This window comes from Ranitomeya imitator, chromosome 10, assembly GCF_032444005.1.
Source record: "Ranitomeya imitator isolate aRanImi1 chromosome 10, aRanImi1.pri, whole genome shotgun sequence".
NCBI lineage: Eukaryota > Metazoa > Chordata > Amphibia > Anura > Dendrobatidae > Ranitomeya > Ranitomeya imitator.
In genome coordinates this window covers 21669716-21687242 of record NC_091291.1, presented here as the reverse complement: position 1 = coordinate 21687242, position 17527 = coordinate 21669716, and the positions used below count along the sequence as shown (strand labels likewise).

The window sequence follows — 17527 nt, the reverse complement described above, 5'->3', positions numbered from 1 at the left end:
ATTATTATTATTATTATCATCAAAAAATGACTTTTGTGCATTGAGCTCATAGAAGATCTCACCTGTTACCAGAAGAGTTAATTTGTGTGATAAGTAGTTGTACTTAATCGGCAGCTCTTTACTGCCTTCGATTCGGAAGAAATATGTCCCGGTGTCTTGTTTCCTGGCATCAGTGACTTTCAGGGTGCAGTCCCCGTTGTCCGGATTCCCTATCACATGGAAATTCTCTTTAAGTATAGACATGGATGTGTCGCTGGAGGCGACGTTGGTATCAAAGTCACTCTTCCAGTATCCGATCGAATTCTTGAAGGTTGATATATACTCCGCCGTAAATGAACAAGGAATTATTATGCACAGACCCTCCTGCACAGTGACACTTGGTTCCACCTGGATGGAGAAACCGTCCGGGGAAGTCTGACACCAAGAATCTATGGAGAGGGTAAGAAAACCAAGAGAGAGTCATACATATAAATACATAGTGAGCTGTGAGTTTAAAGAAATCTGAATAATTGTAGACTGGTGTGAATAAGACTCCCACTGATCGCCAGAATGGGAGACTTATACCCTTCATTCTACTCAAGATAAAGTCCAGAAGGCTTTGATTTGAGCTCAAAATGACAAAACGTTCAGTACAATGAAGATCGCTCTGACATCTCGGTTGCTGCTAATGCAAAGTGCAGCAGCCGGTGACAAACTCATCAGAACTGCTGCTCTCTGCAGAGAAAGTGACTGAGATTATAAAAGCTGCACTTTGCTCGTCAATGCTCTCATTTTTTATTTTTGTGAGAGAAGAGATGTTGAGGAGAGCCATAAGGTCAAATACTTAATTAACCTCAAGACATAAGAGATTGAGAGAAGCGACCCATAACGTGTATTGTTTAACCTTACATAAACTTTCTCAGATCAAAAGTGAGACCCTAAAGATGGCTGCCATTTCCTGTCTCACTACACCATGTGCTGGTATCCAAGATGACGCCCACCCTGATGACCTCATGGATCCACCCACAGTGACGACCACCTTGATGACGTCATGGACCAACCCACCCTGATGACCCCATGAATCCACCCACGGACTTGCTCATTGCCCAACCCACTAACCAATGGAATACATCCGATCACTCCCATTTTAGAGCTAACCGAGCCCCCTTACAGGGGATATATAAATCTGTGTCCTGACTGAATAAAGCTCTTGGAGCTGAGCCATAGATTGATCAAGGAGAATTTACATCTGACTGTGTTGTCATATGTTAATTCTTTAGTGCGCACCTGATCAATATCCATTAGGCCAGGAGTAGGCAACTAAGTGATCATTCATTAATTGTTCAACCTAACAGAGACAGATACCTGCCATGAGACTTGCCCCCATTTTTTTTTTAAAGTATGTCTAACAGAAAACACTAAAGTTTTAATAAACTTGAAGATTTTATGTAAGTGAGTGTGACATAAAGGATGAAAATCCCCAGGGCTGTGCATCATTCGTGCATGAGGACTGCCATTTACTATCTAAACGGAACCGAACGGAAGAGGGAGAGTTTCAGGAGGGACGCGTTTAGATGGTGCGCTGGGTCAGGTGACCTTTGTGACACAGTTCCCTGGTATGAAAAGCCAGCTTTCAAAACGGGAGGAAATTTGGCACCAAAAAAAGGGACAGCGAGGACGTGTGTCGAGGAAGACGAAGGAAGCGTGAGCCAGTGAATTGTGGCGCGCATAGAAGCAGAACCCAGTTTCATTGATTATTTCCGCCTCGTCCCTGTATCAGGTCATCTTCTTAAATATACATACTTTTTCTAACCCCATCTATTTGTTAGGGAAGAATCAGACGTTCATATAACTTGCACAGGGATTGCATCGCAATGCTTAGACTGGCCGGCAGCTCTCCTCACTCGTGCATGACAGCTGCATGGAAATCCATGCTGTCCCGCTCGAGTAGGGAGAGTCGATGGCCAGTCTGAGAATTGCGTTATATAGCCGTCGACTCTTCCCCTAGGGTTAGGACTAGTTTTAGGCACAAGTTTAGGGTTAGGATAATAAAATAGTTACATAAAAATACTCAAACAGGTAATAAAAATGTAAAAATGTATAGCTTTATTTTTTACGTTTTTATGTTAGATTCCAAAGAAGGTATATTTTCCCCGTAGCAAAATGCACAAGATATCAAGAGAGTCAGTTGGTCAACCAGAATTATATCAGTATTTTCTTAAAATACAATACACGTGGTCTGGGGGTAAGGATCTCATAAAATGAAGCGTTTATGGTCCGTGGGTTCGGGGGTGCAAAATTTGAATGAACCAACAGGTTTTTTTCTTTACATGACCAACGTTTATTTCTACTTACAGATCCAGAGCTGTGACAAAATGATAATTGCTAAGTTCAGCCCATTCCTGCCGCTGCTTTCCAGCCTCATCTTGACACTGAGATGAAAATAGAAGTTTTTCCTTTACGAGAGCTGAGAAATTAAAACATATGCCATGTAAATATGCAGGAGGATAATCCTTGACTGGGGAGCCGGAACTCCAAATATCCATCTAACTTGAAGTATAGCCAGCAAGGACTGCATGTGAAGGAGGCTACGTTCACGCGCAGCACTTTTGCGGCTTTCTTTTTTGGAAGCAAGAAGCTGTGCTTTACAGAACCAGTAAAACCTGCAAGATTTAGTTTCTTTTCTGACGGAATTTGAGAATTGCAACTTTTTAAAAAAAAATCTGCAGCATGTCTATTCATATGAATTTTTACGATTAGAAAACAATGAGAAACTGAAAAAAAGCGCTGTAAAAAATACAACAAACAGGTTTTGTTGGTTTTTTTTGTAAATAAAACCAACTGTAATAAACATGTATATTTTGACAGCTAAAAAAAATATGCAAACTTGCCTTTTACTTTTTTTTTTACTGCCAAGTTTGGGCTGCGGAAAAAAAATAAAATGTTGCGTGTGAAATATTTCCTGCCCACAAACTGGTTAGGATGATTATTTGGTGTATCATAATTAACAATTCTGAAAAATAAAAAACAAAAACTTTCCCAAAATAACATTTTTGAGATATTTTAAAAACATTCCAATTCTACAATTTTTTTTTTTAATGAAGTTTGAAAAATTCAGATGAGGGGTGTACGTGTATGTAGGAGCCACAGATTCAATTTCTCCATTAATTAGGAGATTAGAGAATTGCGTAGTGCACAATTATGATCCTGTTGCAAAAGTACAAGTCCTGCTGGGAGTTGTAGTATAACATGGATACATTGTATCAGTGTTAGCTATAATATTATGTTAGAAATTAATAAAGTTATATAGATAGAGAATAAGAAAGAAGAGTGAACGTACCCGCGGTCAGATCCAGATTGTGTAAAGTTCAAAGCCAAAAATAAGATAGTGAACCTCACAGTAAACATCCTGAACAGCACAAGTGCCCCCTAATGGTGAGTCGGAGAAAAGCAATGTGTTTTTAATTATATCTGTTATTTGCTTTACAGTATATCTTGGGAGATTTTCTCATTTCTTTTACTCCCCAAAATTAATTTAGATGTTTCAAAATTCATAGTAAATTTGATGTTATTTCTTGTAATATTAAACAAGGAATCTCTATTATTCCTTCTTGCAAATATCCATTTTTTGTTTTTTTTTCTTCCTCATTTCCTCCCCTTTGATATTCTGGGTTTGGTGATTCCAGGAGGATGTTACCTCCTGACTGCATTGTTCCCGCTGTAGAACTGGTGGAGGACGATAATACTTTGGGCTGTTATCAGGGGGCGGCCTCAGACCCTCAGCTCCAGTGATGACAAATCTCAATTTTTAGCCCAAGACATCGTAGACAACTGTAGCTTCAGCTTTGTGGGAACAATTTTGGGAAGGCCCTTATCTGTTCCCCGTGCCTGTGCCCAGTGCATAAGGTCCATACAAACATAGAAGTTGGAGTTTGGTGGAAGAACATGACCGGCCGCACAGAGCGCTGACCCCTAACCCATCCAAGACCTCTGGGATGACCTAGATTGCAGATTGTAATCCAGACCTCTCCCCTACATCAGTGTCTGACCTCACAAATGCTTTGCTGAATGAAGGGGCAAAAATTCCCGCAGACCCCTCTAAAACCTTGTTGGAATCCTTCATAGAAGAGCGAGAGAAGTGATACCTCCAGAGGAGCAACTTCATACTAATGCCTTTGGCTGTAGAATGGGAGATCAGAAAAGAGACTTGTAAAAATGGTCTCCTGAACCATAAAAGATGTTATACCTATAGCTGTTGATCATATATTAATTTAATAGACACAAGATAATTACACAAAATCCATAGATCATGATGGGACCACGTCTCAGTTTATCTTTATTTCACTTTTATTTCTGCATATTCTGATTCCGGTTGACTTGATTTCACTTTGGAGGGTTTAGCAGTGAAAGTGACGGTGGAATAATGGAGATCGTCTTTTGCTGTGACTTCATTGGGATCCAACTCTGTTTTGTTGTCTGTTGCCTCCTGTGCAGGAAAAATAAGTATTAACCACTGTATAAAACACGGGACCAGTGTTGGGCGCTATTTAGGCTTTATTCACACCACATTTTAACATCTGTTTACAATATATGTGCCACAGATCTGCTTTTCGCCGACAAAAATGCTCAATTGTGCAGCTGCACGGCTCGACTCAAATCCTTATATTCACCTCACCGCTCCAGCTCCTTCGCTCCTCACTGTCACCCGTCCGATTCTCGCTACTTCTTCTGTTCCTCGCACCTCTATCATTAGGCCAGTTTTAATGGGTCCTGAGAGGGTTCTTTACATGTTCATGCAATGTCACGGTGGGCGCACATCGTCACGTCATAGCGCAGTGACCTTACGCGCACTTAGGTAGAATCGGGGGATCTTAGAGTGAGCGGTGGCGATCTGAAGATGCGGTAAAGAGCGAGCAGGTGAGCGGTAAGGTAGGTATAGGGATGTTTTTTACTTTTTAAAATTGTTATGGCTTTTTATGGTTTAGAAAACTGATGGTCCGTGGCTGCTATTTGCTGGGTCGTCGCGGAACCTAATTAGAAAAAATTCATCATTTTGACGAATGTGGATTTTTACAAAATTCGGGTAAAATTCAACTCTACTCAGATTTATTTGCTAATGTCTAATGTAAGCCATCAACAATTTTTCATCAGTGCATTGCTAAGCAGAGCGCGCTGTGTGGTATCCATCTTTAAGGGTTCTTCTCATCGTCAACAGGAGCGCGATGCTTCCTAAACATCCTGCTCACTGGTGTGGTCGTAAACCGTGCACTCTTCGATGCTACAAGCAGAGGAAACTTTGTTTCTGCTCCATCAGTTGAGCTCAGTACCACTGGAGATGGCCAGATTTGGAGCTAGGAGTGCAATTCAGCTTTAAAGCAGCACTTACAGGATCTATAGAAAGGAGCTCGTAAGGGCTGCACATTCTAGTTTACAGCGGTGGCCTCTTCACTGGAAGCAAGAAGTAAAGAATAAAATTATAAATCCCTCCCTTCTTAAGTAAGGCTCACAATAACCATGTTTTCCTTTTTCACATCATATTTTACAACTATGTCTACTAAAAAGCACCACAAGAACCAATATTGGGTGCTGATTTAAAGCACAAATGAAAGGGCTTCAAGGTGCCAAATAGCTTAATATGTTTCCAGATGCCGCATCAATACTGAAGCACTTTCTAACATGATTCAGACCTGACTTTTTTGCGGTAAGGTTGTTTTACCTTGCGAGATCACTAAAAAATTGCTAAATTTTTCATCCTACACTCATGCTCATCCCAACTTGCTTATCTTTTTTATGTAGGATCGCAGGTTCAATGGAAAATAAGTGTTCATAGCTGAAGCTACGGCGGATGATCGATGATGTTTGATGGAGGTCAGCGTTGCACATACTCTACATATAGTATCATTGTTCTCGATACCTCAGCTTTGTGTCCAGACTTCTCATTTGCTTGGGGTTTCGTTCTCTCAGATGGTTCTTTTGCTCTCACATAATTCTTCTTTTTGTCCATTTTTTTCCTGAAAATAAGTTGGATAGAATATCTAAGAATTATATTCTATATAGAATAGATAACAACTGAAAGAAAACAGAGCGTACCAGACCATAGGATGATACCTTTATAAAGATACATTACATCTAGGTAATACATTTTTATCTTCTATAAGAAAACAATAATTAACCTTAGCCAGCATGGGTTTTTAGCAAACAAGTCATGCCACACTAATCTAATTTCCTTCTATGATGGAATCACTGACTGGGTGGATCAGGAAAATGCGGTAGAAATAGTAAATCTTGACTTCAGCAAAGCATTTGATAAAGTATCTCATACTTATTGAAAAAATGATATGTCCTTTCCTCCTTCAATTCCTCTTTTTTAACATTTGTGATACATAAATATTTTGGTTTGAAATATAAAAAAAACAAGCACAAAAAAAACAAGCAAACCAAAAACAAATAAAGCTTATTTTTGGGACTCTCTCTCAGGAGAGATGTATAAAATTTTGTATGGCCACCCACTGACAATGATGTGAATTGCAGGCTACTGAAGTTTTTCATGGCTGTGACAATAATTTATTAAATTGGATTTTATGAGAAATTATAGTCCGTAACAAACTTCAAGAAAAGGAAGAATGGATACAATGTATTTTGATAGGACATAGTCATGAGTTAACAGCACACCATGTGGTCACGAATGGTTCGGCAAGAAAATAGAATTATGTTTGCCTGCGCGGTGAGTACTGTAGGAAGTGCACTCTGTACAAATTTTTAGAATTATTATAACCAAACGATACAATGCATATGAAATCTTACCTTATAATTAATTTATATAGCAAAATGAATAGGGTTGTGATAATCATTCCACATACGAAAGCAATTGCTATGTCCCGAAATTTATCTGTCCAAAATAAAAAAAACGATTTGTCTACTTTACTTTAGTTAAATACTATTGGGCGTCTTTCCCAACACGAGAACAAAACTACTAAGACATCGGTGAGAGATTATTCTAGGGGCGCAGTTACACTAAATAAATTGATAAAGTGCCAAAAAGGGCTAAAAAAGGCAAGTTAATTAAGGTTTTTATGTAGTCACATAATCCCTCCCAATCAATAGGCAGATTCAAAAGTATCTATGATACAATCTGTAACCACACCTCCCAACTGTCCAGGACCCAAAGAGGTATTGACAAAATTGTGAAGCTCTCACAGAATTCCAGGAGGTGAGCGATATGTACTGACCTCAGCTTTATCTGTGTTTTAAAGATGCAGATACAGTTGAATAAAATTATTCTTGAACAGAGATGGGTAAACCCAAACAGTAAAGTTCGGGATCCATACAGGACACTTAATGTATATGTACGGACCCTGAACACGGACTTCTCCCATAAACGCGCGTCGGGGTGATGGGACGCAGTAGCTCGACAACCCAGAGTCTGGTCAATGTAGTCATATACAGGTAGAAAAAATGTGGAGAGAAAATGAAAGAAAATGTAGCAGAAGATTAGATGTAGACATGAAAAAAGACCAGAAGGAATTACTTGAAAAAGCAGAAGGCACAAAGAAAGGTAAGGAGGAGTTTGAAAAGGGGGAATAGAAAAATTAAAAAAAGAAGAGGGTATGAAGAAAGAGGATAAGAAGAAGGAAGAATACAAGATGAAGGACAGAGAAAAGAAGTAAAAAAAAAGAAGGAGAAAGATGAAAAAAAGAAAATGGGAAGAATTTAGGGAACATTGATACATTTATTAAGAAGTGTTTCCAATCTTGGGGTTATTCGATTCAGAAAAAGACAACTATGTATAAGTGGGTGAATGAAGTGTTCAAAGATATTTCTAATGAGCTGTTTATATCTTGATCTGTGATGGCAAGGGGGCATCCTCTAGGTCTATAGAAACAAGGTTTGACCATAATCGCATACATGGATTCTTTACTGTTAGAGCATTGAGACTCTGGAAGTCTCAGCTGTATTATGTTTGAATATTAATGGGGATTTTTACCAAGTTTCAACCTTCTTTTACTCCCTACTGATATAGGATATCTTTTCTGATCACTAAAGTGATCCCTACTGACCCCATGAACAAGGAGAAAGGACAGAGGTGAATAGATGGTAGAAGAGGTCTTCATGTCATAAAATTGTATCAACCGGGAGTGTAATGGTACGGAGCGGAGAGGCTTTGGAGATAGACATGGGTTCCCAGATTTTCTTTAACATTGGAGAAGTTGCAGAGCCACAGGGTAGGCTCCATTCTCTTGTATAAAGCTCAGCTGTCTTATATTTGCATATAATATATGTTAAAAAAATATAACTTTACCTCCAGATGATTGACCGGAGATTTCCATATTTCCAGGGGGGGCTGCAAGAAAACACTTCCATTAGGGCTAGTTTGGCTGCATTACTTATCTTAATGGATGGTGAGAACATTGGGTGTCTCGGAACAGGTCTACAATGTTAGCCAACAATGATGTAGCCTTAACAAGAACCATGACACAAAGCTGGAGAGATAACATCTGATTTCCCAGTTGGGTTTTGTCGATAATGAACCATCTAACTTCGATTTTTTTTCTACGGAACCTTCTGATTTCTACATAATCACTAGTACGGCTAGATTTTCCTTTCTATGGTTTATATATGCCTCCTCTAGTATGATTTCTCATTTTCGATAACATAAAATGGTTTTGAGGAAATAAATCTGACTCCATTTTATTTTTGAAAAAAAACATGAGTGGATGAAGGCATGAGCTGGAAGAGCAGTGTCCATCACTCTGTCACAAATACTTTAGTAGAAATGTTGGGAGTCAGAAGGATGGTGTCAGACTTGATCCTACTTGACCCAAAAGTATCGATCATCTATAAGATATATTAAGTTATTTATCAACATTCTCATAAGAAACAGACACATGTGGCAAGACCTTGGCTCCAAAGACACCTTCAAGTAGGGTGGTCTTCTACTGATCACTTGGGGCCATATTTAAGTAAGAGTCTGTCTCCTCCCAATGATCTTCAGATTTTCTGGTGGACCTTTCCAACCTAGATACTTCCAAAACTAATATGTACTTACAGTAGACATCAAGAAAAATTATTTTTCTGGTTGTCTTCTCCTTTCCGTTTGTCATCTCACATGTGATGTTTTTTTGGTGATCACCCGGTGAAGGAGTAAATGTTACAGTAGATGAATTCTTCTTCCAGATGCCGGCCACATTACTTTTCCTCCATTGGAAAGTTAAGGATGTTGCTGGGCAGTTTCTTGGAGGTGAGCAGGTTAGGGTCTTATTGATACCAGCAATCACCGTCCCAAGATCTGAGATGACTGGTTCTTCTGTGAGATCTACACAATGATAAAAGAATCTTTAGTGCTTAAAACATCTACTACAATGTATCCAACAGAACTTTTTGTAAACATGAAGTATGGCCAGTGACATTGGGGCAAGGGAAATATTTTTCTCCCCTAACCGGTTGAACGTTAACTCTCTGAGTCCCTTCCACTAGTCCAGTATTAAAGTCCGTATCCCCAAGCATTTGTATTGTATTTAAAAAATAAATTAAGATCTTCTAGTTCTTTTCTGCTAAAAAGTTCTAAATTGTTATCTTTTTCTTTATGATTCTGGCACTTACCGGTAACAGTTATGGCGGTTGTTGATTTACGATAATAATTAAATTTCACTGTGCTGTCTTCACTTTCTTCAAATCTGAAGAAATAGGTCTTCTCATCTTCTTTCCTGGCGTCAGTGATTGTCAGGGTGCAGTCTCCATTATCTGGGTTTCCCGTCAGATGAAAGTTTGGTTTTTGCACATTACTGGATTTATTATTTGTGGCTACGATATAATTTGGAGATAAAGGTGATTTCAACTGTATCCAGTATCCAGTGGAGTTACTGAATGTATTTTTACCGTTAGCGATGAAGGTGCAAGGAATCGTCACACAGAGACCCTCCTGTACACTGACACTAGGAGAGACTCGGATAGAATAGTATTGGGCAGATGTGACACCTGTAAAGGGATAAAGTATGGCATTACTACCATTATAATAGTGCCGAAAAAAATCAACATAGAAATTGATCAAAGTCTTTTCCTAAACTTTACCTGTACAGCAGAATGAGAGATGAACGAATCATAGAATCATAGAATGTTAGGGTTGGAAGGTACCTCAATGGTCATCGTGTCCAACCCCCGGCTCAATGAAGGAGTCACCAAACCATCTCAGACAGATGTCTGTCCAGCCTCTGTCTGAAGACTTCCATTGAAAGAGAACTCACCACCTCTCGTGCCCGCTGTTCCACTCATTGATCACCATCACTGTCAAAAAGTTTTTTCTAATATCTAATCTGTATCTTCTCCCTTTCATTTTCATCCCATTGCTTCTCGTGTAAATGAGAATAATGATGATCCTTCTACAATGTGACAGCCCTTCAGATATTTGTAGACAACTATTAAGTCTCTTCTTAGCCTTATTTTTTGCAAGCTAAACATTCCCAGATCCTTTAATTGTTTCTCATAGGACACAGTTTGCAGTCCGCTCACCATCCTGGTAGCTCTTCTCTGAACTTGCTCCAGTTTTTCGATGTCTTTTTTAAAATGTGATGCCCAGAACTGGACACAGTATTTCAGTAGAGGGGGATAATGACTTCACGTGATCTAGACTCTATGCTTCTCTAAATACGTCCTAGAACTGTGTTTACCTTTTCTTGCTGCTGCATCACACTGTTGACTCATGTGCAGTCTGTGATCTATTAGTATACCCAAGTCTTTTTCACACCTGCTTTTGCTTAGTTCTATTCCTCCCATTCAGTAGATGTCATTTTCGTTTTTCTTGCCCAGATGTAGAATCTTGCATTTATCCATGTTTTTCAATGTTTTTTTTGAAAATGTGGTGCTCAGAACTGGACACAGTATTCCAGAGGAGGCCTGACCAAGGAGGAGTACAGGGGGATAATTACTTCACATGATTGAAACTCTATGCTTCTCTTAATACATCCTAGAACTGTGTTTTGAGGTTTCAATGTGAGTTGAATTTGCAGGAATTTGCTGAACCCGGCAAAATTGAAAAATTTGTTTAACGCTATTTTACACATTACAAAAACTTGCATGAGTCACATTATCATCTCTGTCTCCATTGGAGCTCACAATCAAAGTTCCCTATCAGTATGCATTTGGAGTGTGGTAGCAAACGAGAAAACCTGGAGGAAATCCACGCAAACAAGGAAAGAAGATACAAACTCCTTCCAGATGTTGTCCTTGGTTGGATTTGAACCAAGGCTCTACTGTAAGGCAACAGTGCTAACCACTGAGCCTCCGTAAAGTGTTAATCACTGAACCTTACCATTATACCATTACATCTCGATGGTATATGCTACAAATTAGTGAATAAATGCTAATGGCAATAAATTGTAGTCAAATTTTGCAAAACAAACACATTCACATTCAGCAAAATGCAGATTTTTTCTAATTCACTTCAATATGCATTCAGCAAAGTGTTGACCGGTGTCCACCAGGGCCATCAATAATCCACAAATACCCCCAAAAATCCTTGTACTAACATTACTACTCTCCTTTTCGGCCCCTCTGTCCCTCACAGTCACCTGTCTGGTCTTCATCGCATCTTCTTCTCAAATCGCCCAGACCTCTCACCAAGACGTTAAGGTGGATATCATGATGTTCTGACGTTTCGCTCACTTGCACAGAGCCCTCTGGGGCCTCATCAGAGCCAGAAGACTCAGCTTTGTGTAAGAGGTCCTGGGATTTCAGCGCTTGGGACAGAGATCTGAAGATGCAGCGATGACCAGACGGGTGACGGTGAGGAGCGGAGGAGCCAGGGAGGTGAGCGGTGAGTATAAGGATTTAAGTATAGCTTATACCATATAGTATATAAAGAGCATAGTGTAGCACCGAGGAGTCGTCAATCAGGCTGGGTTTACGGAGATTGATTTTAAATGTTCAGAATGAATTATACAGCCTAGAAAGTACACCAGCCTCATCAAGTGATCTATTGATTAATGTATACAGCTTGTGATTCACATCACCAATATGTTAATATACTGTACTATTGCACTTACTTTTCCAGAAGAGAGGAAGGATAACCACAAGGCTGACCCACATAATGTTGGGCTTTATGTGCCGCTTCTTGACACTGAGATGAACTTTTTGTGGATATATTGTAACTTTTTGTGGATTGTAGATTCTATGGAACAAATCCGATTTTACTTTTTTTGTTATTTTTTAAAAGTAGATATATAAATCTATCTATCTACAGTGGCGAAAATAGGTATTTGATACTCTGTCGATTTTACAAGTTTTCCCAACTACAGAATCTAAAAAGAAAAAAAAAAACAGAAAATCACATTGTATGATTTTTAATTAATAAAATTGCATTTTATTGCATGAAATTAGTATTTAATCATCTACCAACCAGCAAGAATTCTGGCTCTCACAGACCTGTTAGTTTTTCTTTAAGCAGCCCTGTACTGATTACCTGTATTAATTGCACCTGTTAGAAATCGTTACCTGTATAATAGACACCTGTCCTCACACTCAATCACACTCCAACCTCTCCACCATGGCCAAAACCAAAGAGCTGTCTAAGGAAATCAGTGACAAAATTGTCGACCTGCACAAGGCTGGGATGGGCTACAGGACACTTGGCGAGCAGCTTGATGAGAAGGCAGCAACGTTTGGTGCAATTATTATAAAATGGAAAAAACCCAAGATGACTGTCAACCTTCCTCGGTCTGGGGCTCCATGCAAGATCTCGCATCGTGGGGTAAGAATGATTCTGAGAGAGGTCAGGAATCTGCCCAGAACTACACGGGAGGACCTGGTTAATGACCTGAACAGATCGGGGACCACAGTCTTAAACATTACTGTTAGTAACATACTACACCGTCATGGATTAAAATGCTGCAGGGTACGCAATGTCCCCTGCTCACGCCAGCACATGTCTAGGCCCATTTGAAGTTCACCAATGACTATCTGGATGATCTAGAGGAGGCGCTTTTTGGTACCAACTCAACTTGCTGTGTTTGGAGGAAGAAGAAGGATGAGTACAACCCCAAGAAAACCATCCCAATCATCAAGCATGGTCGGGGAAACATCATGCTTTTGGAAGTGCTTTTCTGCAAAGGGGACAGGAGAACTGCACCGTATTGAAGGAAGGGTGGATGGGGTCATGTATAGCGAGATTTTGGCCAATAACCTCCTTCCCTCAGTAAGAACATTAAAGGTGGCGGGTCATGGCTGGGTCTTCCAGCATGACAATGACCTGAAACAAACAGCCATGGTGACTAAGGAGCGGCTTCGTAGGAAGCATTTCAAGGTCCTGGAGTGGCCTAGCCAGTCTCTAGACCTGAAACCAATAGGAAATCTTTGGAGGGAGCTGAAACTCAGTGTTGCCCAGCGACAGCCCCGAAACCCGAGAGATCTGGTGAAGATCTGTATAGAGGAGTGGGCCAAAATATTAAGTTCTGTCTTTCTATTGTATCAAATACTTATTTCATCAACTAAAATTCAAATTAATTCTGTAACAATCATACAATTTGATTTTCTGGTTTTTATTTTTAGATTCTGCCTCTCACAGGAAAAGTGTACCTACGATATAAATTACAGACCTCTCACATCTTCAGCCAAAAGGTCGCCATTTTGGGCTATTAAATAGCACTATCTTTTCACCTCTAACTGGTGCGCTGCCTCCATTTTTTATTTTCTATCTAACTATATATCTATTATCTATTATCTATCTATCTATTATCTATTATCTATCTATCTATCTATCTATCTATCTATCTATCTATCTATCTATTATCTATCTATCTATCTATTATCTATCTATCTATTATCTATCTATTATCTATTATCTATCTATTATATATTATCTATCTATCTATCTATCTATCTATCTATTATCTATCTATATCTATTATCTATCTATTATCTATTATCTATCTATCATCTATCTATCTATCTATTATCTATCTATCTATTATCTATCTATCTATCTATCTATCTATCTATCTATCTATCTATCTATTATCTATCTATCTATCTATCTATCTATTATCTATCTATCTATCATGTATCTATCTATCTATATATCTATTATCTATCTATCATCTATCTATCTATATATATATCTATTATCTATCTATTATCTATCTATCATATATCTATCATCTATCTATCTATCTATCTATTATCTATCTATTATCTATCTATTATCTATCATCTATCTATTATCTATCTATCTATTATCTATCTATCTATCTGTTATCTATCTATCTATCTATCTATCTATCTATCTATTATCTATCTATCTATTATCTATCTATCTATCTATCTGTTATCTATCTATCTATTATCTATTGTCTATCTATTATCTATCTATCATCTATCTATCTATTATCTATCTATTATCTATCTATTATCTATCATCTATCTATTATCTATCTATCTATTATCTATCTATCTATCTATCTGTTATCTATATATCTATCTATCTATCTATTATCTATCTATCTATCTATCTATCTATCTATCTGTTATCTATCTATCTATTATCTATTGTCTATCTATTATCTATCTATCATCTATCTATCTATTGTCTATTATCTATCTATCATCTATCTATTATCTATCTATCATCTATCTATTATCTATCATCTATCTATCTATTATCTATTATCTATCTATCATCTATTATCTATCTATTATCCATCTATCTTTTGTCTATTATCTATCTATTATCTATCATCTATCTATTATCTATCTATCATCTATCTATTATCTATCTATCTATCTGTCTATCTATCTATCTATCATCTATCTATCTATTATCTATCTATTATCTATCTATCTATCTATCTATTATCTATCTATCTATCATCTATGATCTATCTATCATCTATCTATCATCTATCTATCTATCTATCATCTATCTATTATCTATCTATCTATCTATCTATCTATCTATCTATCTATCTATCTATCTATCTATCTATCTATCTATCTATAATCTATCTATCTATCTATCTTTTGTCTATTATCTATCTATTATCTATCTATCTATCTATCTATCTATCTATCTATTATCTATCTATCATCTATTATCTATCTATTATCCATCTATCTTTTGTCTATTATCTATCTATCTATCATCTATCTATCATCTATCTATTATCTATCTATTATCTATCATCTATTATCTATCTATCTATCTATCTATCTATCTATCTATCTATCTATCTATCTATCTATCTATCTATCTATCTATAATCCATCTATCTATCTATCTTTTGTCTATTATCTATCTATCTATCTATCTATCTATCTATTATCTCTCTATTATCTATCTATCATCTATTATCTATCTATCTATCTATCATCTATTATCTATCTGTTATCCATCTATCTTTTGTCTATTATCTATCTATTATCTATCTATCTATCTATCTATCTATCTATCTATTATCTATCTATTATCTATCTATCTATCTATCTATCTATTATCTATATATCTATAATCTATCTATCTATCTTTTGTCTATTATCTATCTATCTATCTATCTATCTATTATCTATCTACTATCTATCTATCATCTATTATCTATCTATCTATCTATCTATCTATCTATCTATCTATCTATCTATCTATCTATTATCTATCTATCATCTATTATCTATCTATCTATTATCTATCTATTATCTATCTATCTATCTATCTATCTATCTATTATCTATCTATCTATCTATCTATCTATCTATCTATCTATCTATTATTTATCTATCTATCTATCTATCTATCTATTAACTATCTATCTATCTATCTATCTATCTATCTATCTATCTATCTATTATCTATTATCTATTATCTATCATCTATCTATTTATCTATTATCTTTAATCTTTCTATCTATTAGTAAATCTAGTTTAAATGTATTGTAAAAAAAGGAAAATATCATCGAAAATGTTGAAAAACCTCAAAGGTATGAACTGGGATACACAGACTGTTGGGCATGCAGCATGTAAGCACACGTTCACACTAGCCACTGAACAGAAAAAAAAACAAAGCCAAAAACATAATACCGTAATTAAATACCCTGCAGTAAATAAAAAAAAAAATACAAGAGTCAATTCACCTCTTCACAGTAAAAACCACAAAAGGAGGAAAAAAGAGAAAACAAAAAAAAAATAAAAGATATCCTGTAATTAAGATATTCCTAACTCTAATATTAAAACCTTACCGTTTTTCAAGTGACGTACATGTACAATGGGGGAAATAAGTATTTGATCCCTTGCTGATTTTGTAAGTTTGCCCACTGACAAAGACATGAACAGTCTATCATTTTAAGGGAAGGTTAATTTTAACATGCAACTGTTGGTGCGATAGTAAGAAAATGGAAGAAATATAAAATGGCCGTCAATCGACATCGATCTGGGGCACCGTGCAAAAATCTCACCTCGTGGGGCGTCATTGATCATGAGGAAGGCGAGAGATCAGATTAGACTGTTCATCTCTTTGTCAGTGGTCAAACTTACAAAATCAGCAAGGAATCAAATACTTATTTCCCCCACTGTAGATAAGGGCGGAGATGGACTACTATGGACGATAAGTGGACATATAGCAAATAGAACAATCTATATATAAAGGTAAAGAACAATCTGCACTCACCTTGTAAAGTATATAATATTGGAGGCATAAAGCCGGGCACCGGTGACCACCGCTCTGCACTGTTCCGAGCACAATGGAGTCTGACTCGTGAATCTTCCGCTTGCTTTGTTCACCATCATGTTCTTCGTTCTACTCATTGCTTAACATGTCTGCATATTGTAATTTCCTACTGGGCAATATTCCTTCACTTCCTCTTTTCTTTTATATTACATGTCTTCATCATTTCATTTGTGAAATTTCCGATCCCATTATAAGAGCGTTAGTTGTCATTTACTTATCTATATATATAATTGTCTAAGGGGTACGTCCGTCTGCCTGTCAGTCTGTCTGCAACTTCCGTAACGGAAATTCCGCGTCGCTGATTGGTCTCGCTAGCTGCCAGTCATGGCTGCCGCGACCAATCAACGACAGGCACAGTCCGATTAGTCCCTCCTTACTCTCCTGCAGTCAGTGCCCGGCGCCCGCATACTCCCCTCCGGTCACACAGGGTTAATGCCGGCGGTAACAGACCGCGTTATGCCGTGGGTAACGCACTCCATTAATGCTGCTATTATCCCTGTGTCCCCAACTTTTTACTATTGATGCTGTGTATGCAGCATCAATAGTAAAAAGATGCAATGTTAAAAATAATAAAAAAGCAAAAAACCTGCTATTCTCACCTTCCGTAGTTAGATGATGCGCTCGCGGCTGCCGCCAGCTTCCATTCCGTTCCATTCCAAGATGCATTGCAAAATTACCCAGAAGACTTAGTGGTATTGCGAGACCGCTAAGTCATCTGGGTAATTTCGCAAAGCTTCGCTGGATCCTGGCGGGTGAGTATATAACTATTTTTTATTTTAATAATCTTTTATTAACAGGAATACGATGCCCACACTGCTGTATACTATATGGGCTGTGTTATATTCC

General features: G+C 37.5%; 2 protein-coding genes across 3 annotated transcripts in view; both read right to left on the bottom strand.

Moving 5' to 3' along the window:
* The window catches only part of LOC138652170 (sialoadhesin-like), an 88926-nt gene that overhangs the window by 34213 nt on the left and 37186 nt on the right, over positions 1-17527 (bottom strand). The window contains exons 13-15 of the mRNA XM_069742938.1: positions 4029-4158; positions 2335-2435; positions 63-428 (exon numbers count right to left, since the gene is read on the bottom strand). Of these exons, the coding sequence (XP_069599039.1) occupies positions 63-428; positions 2335-2435; positions 4029-4158 (597 nt within the window). The remainder of the gene's footprint in view (positions 1-62; positions 429-2334; positions 2436-4028; positions 4159-17527) is intronic.
* On the bottom strand, positions 4233-16760 carry LOC138651373 (myeloid cell surface antigen CD33-like). Of its 2 annotated transcripts, none has more exons than XM_069741515.1 (8): positions 16622-16760; positions 12018-12272; positions 9580-9954; positions 9026-9292; positions 8279-8320; positions 6784-6868; positions 5894-5990; positions 4233-4465 (listed from the first exon to the last, which is right to left on the bottom strand). In XM_069741515.1, exons 2-8 carry the CDS (start codon positions 12058-12060, stop codon positions 4316-4318), a joined length of 1059 nt encoding a protein of 352 aa, XP_069597616.1. In that variant the 5' UTR covers positions 12061-12272; positions 16622-16760; the 3' UTR covers positions 4233-4315. The 2 variants fall into 2 exon arrangements, with proteins under 2 accessions (XP_069597616.1, XP_069597614.1); XM_069741513.1 differs by having other exon boundaries at positions 12018-12142; positions 16622-16747.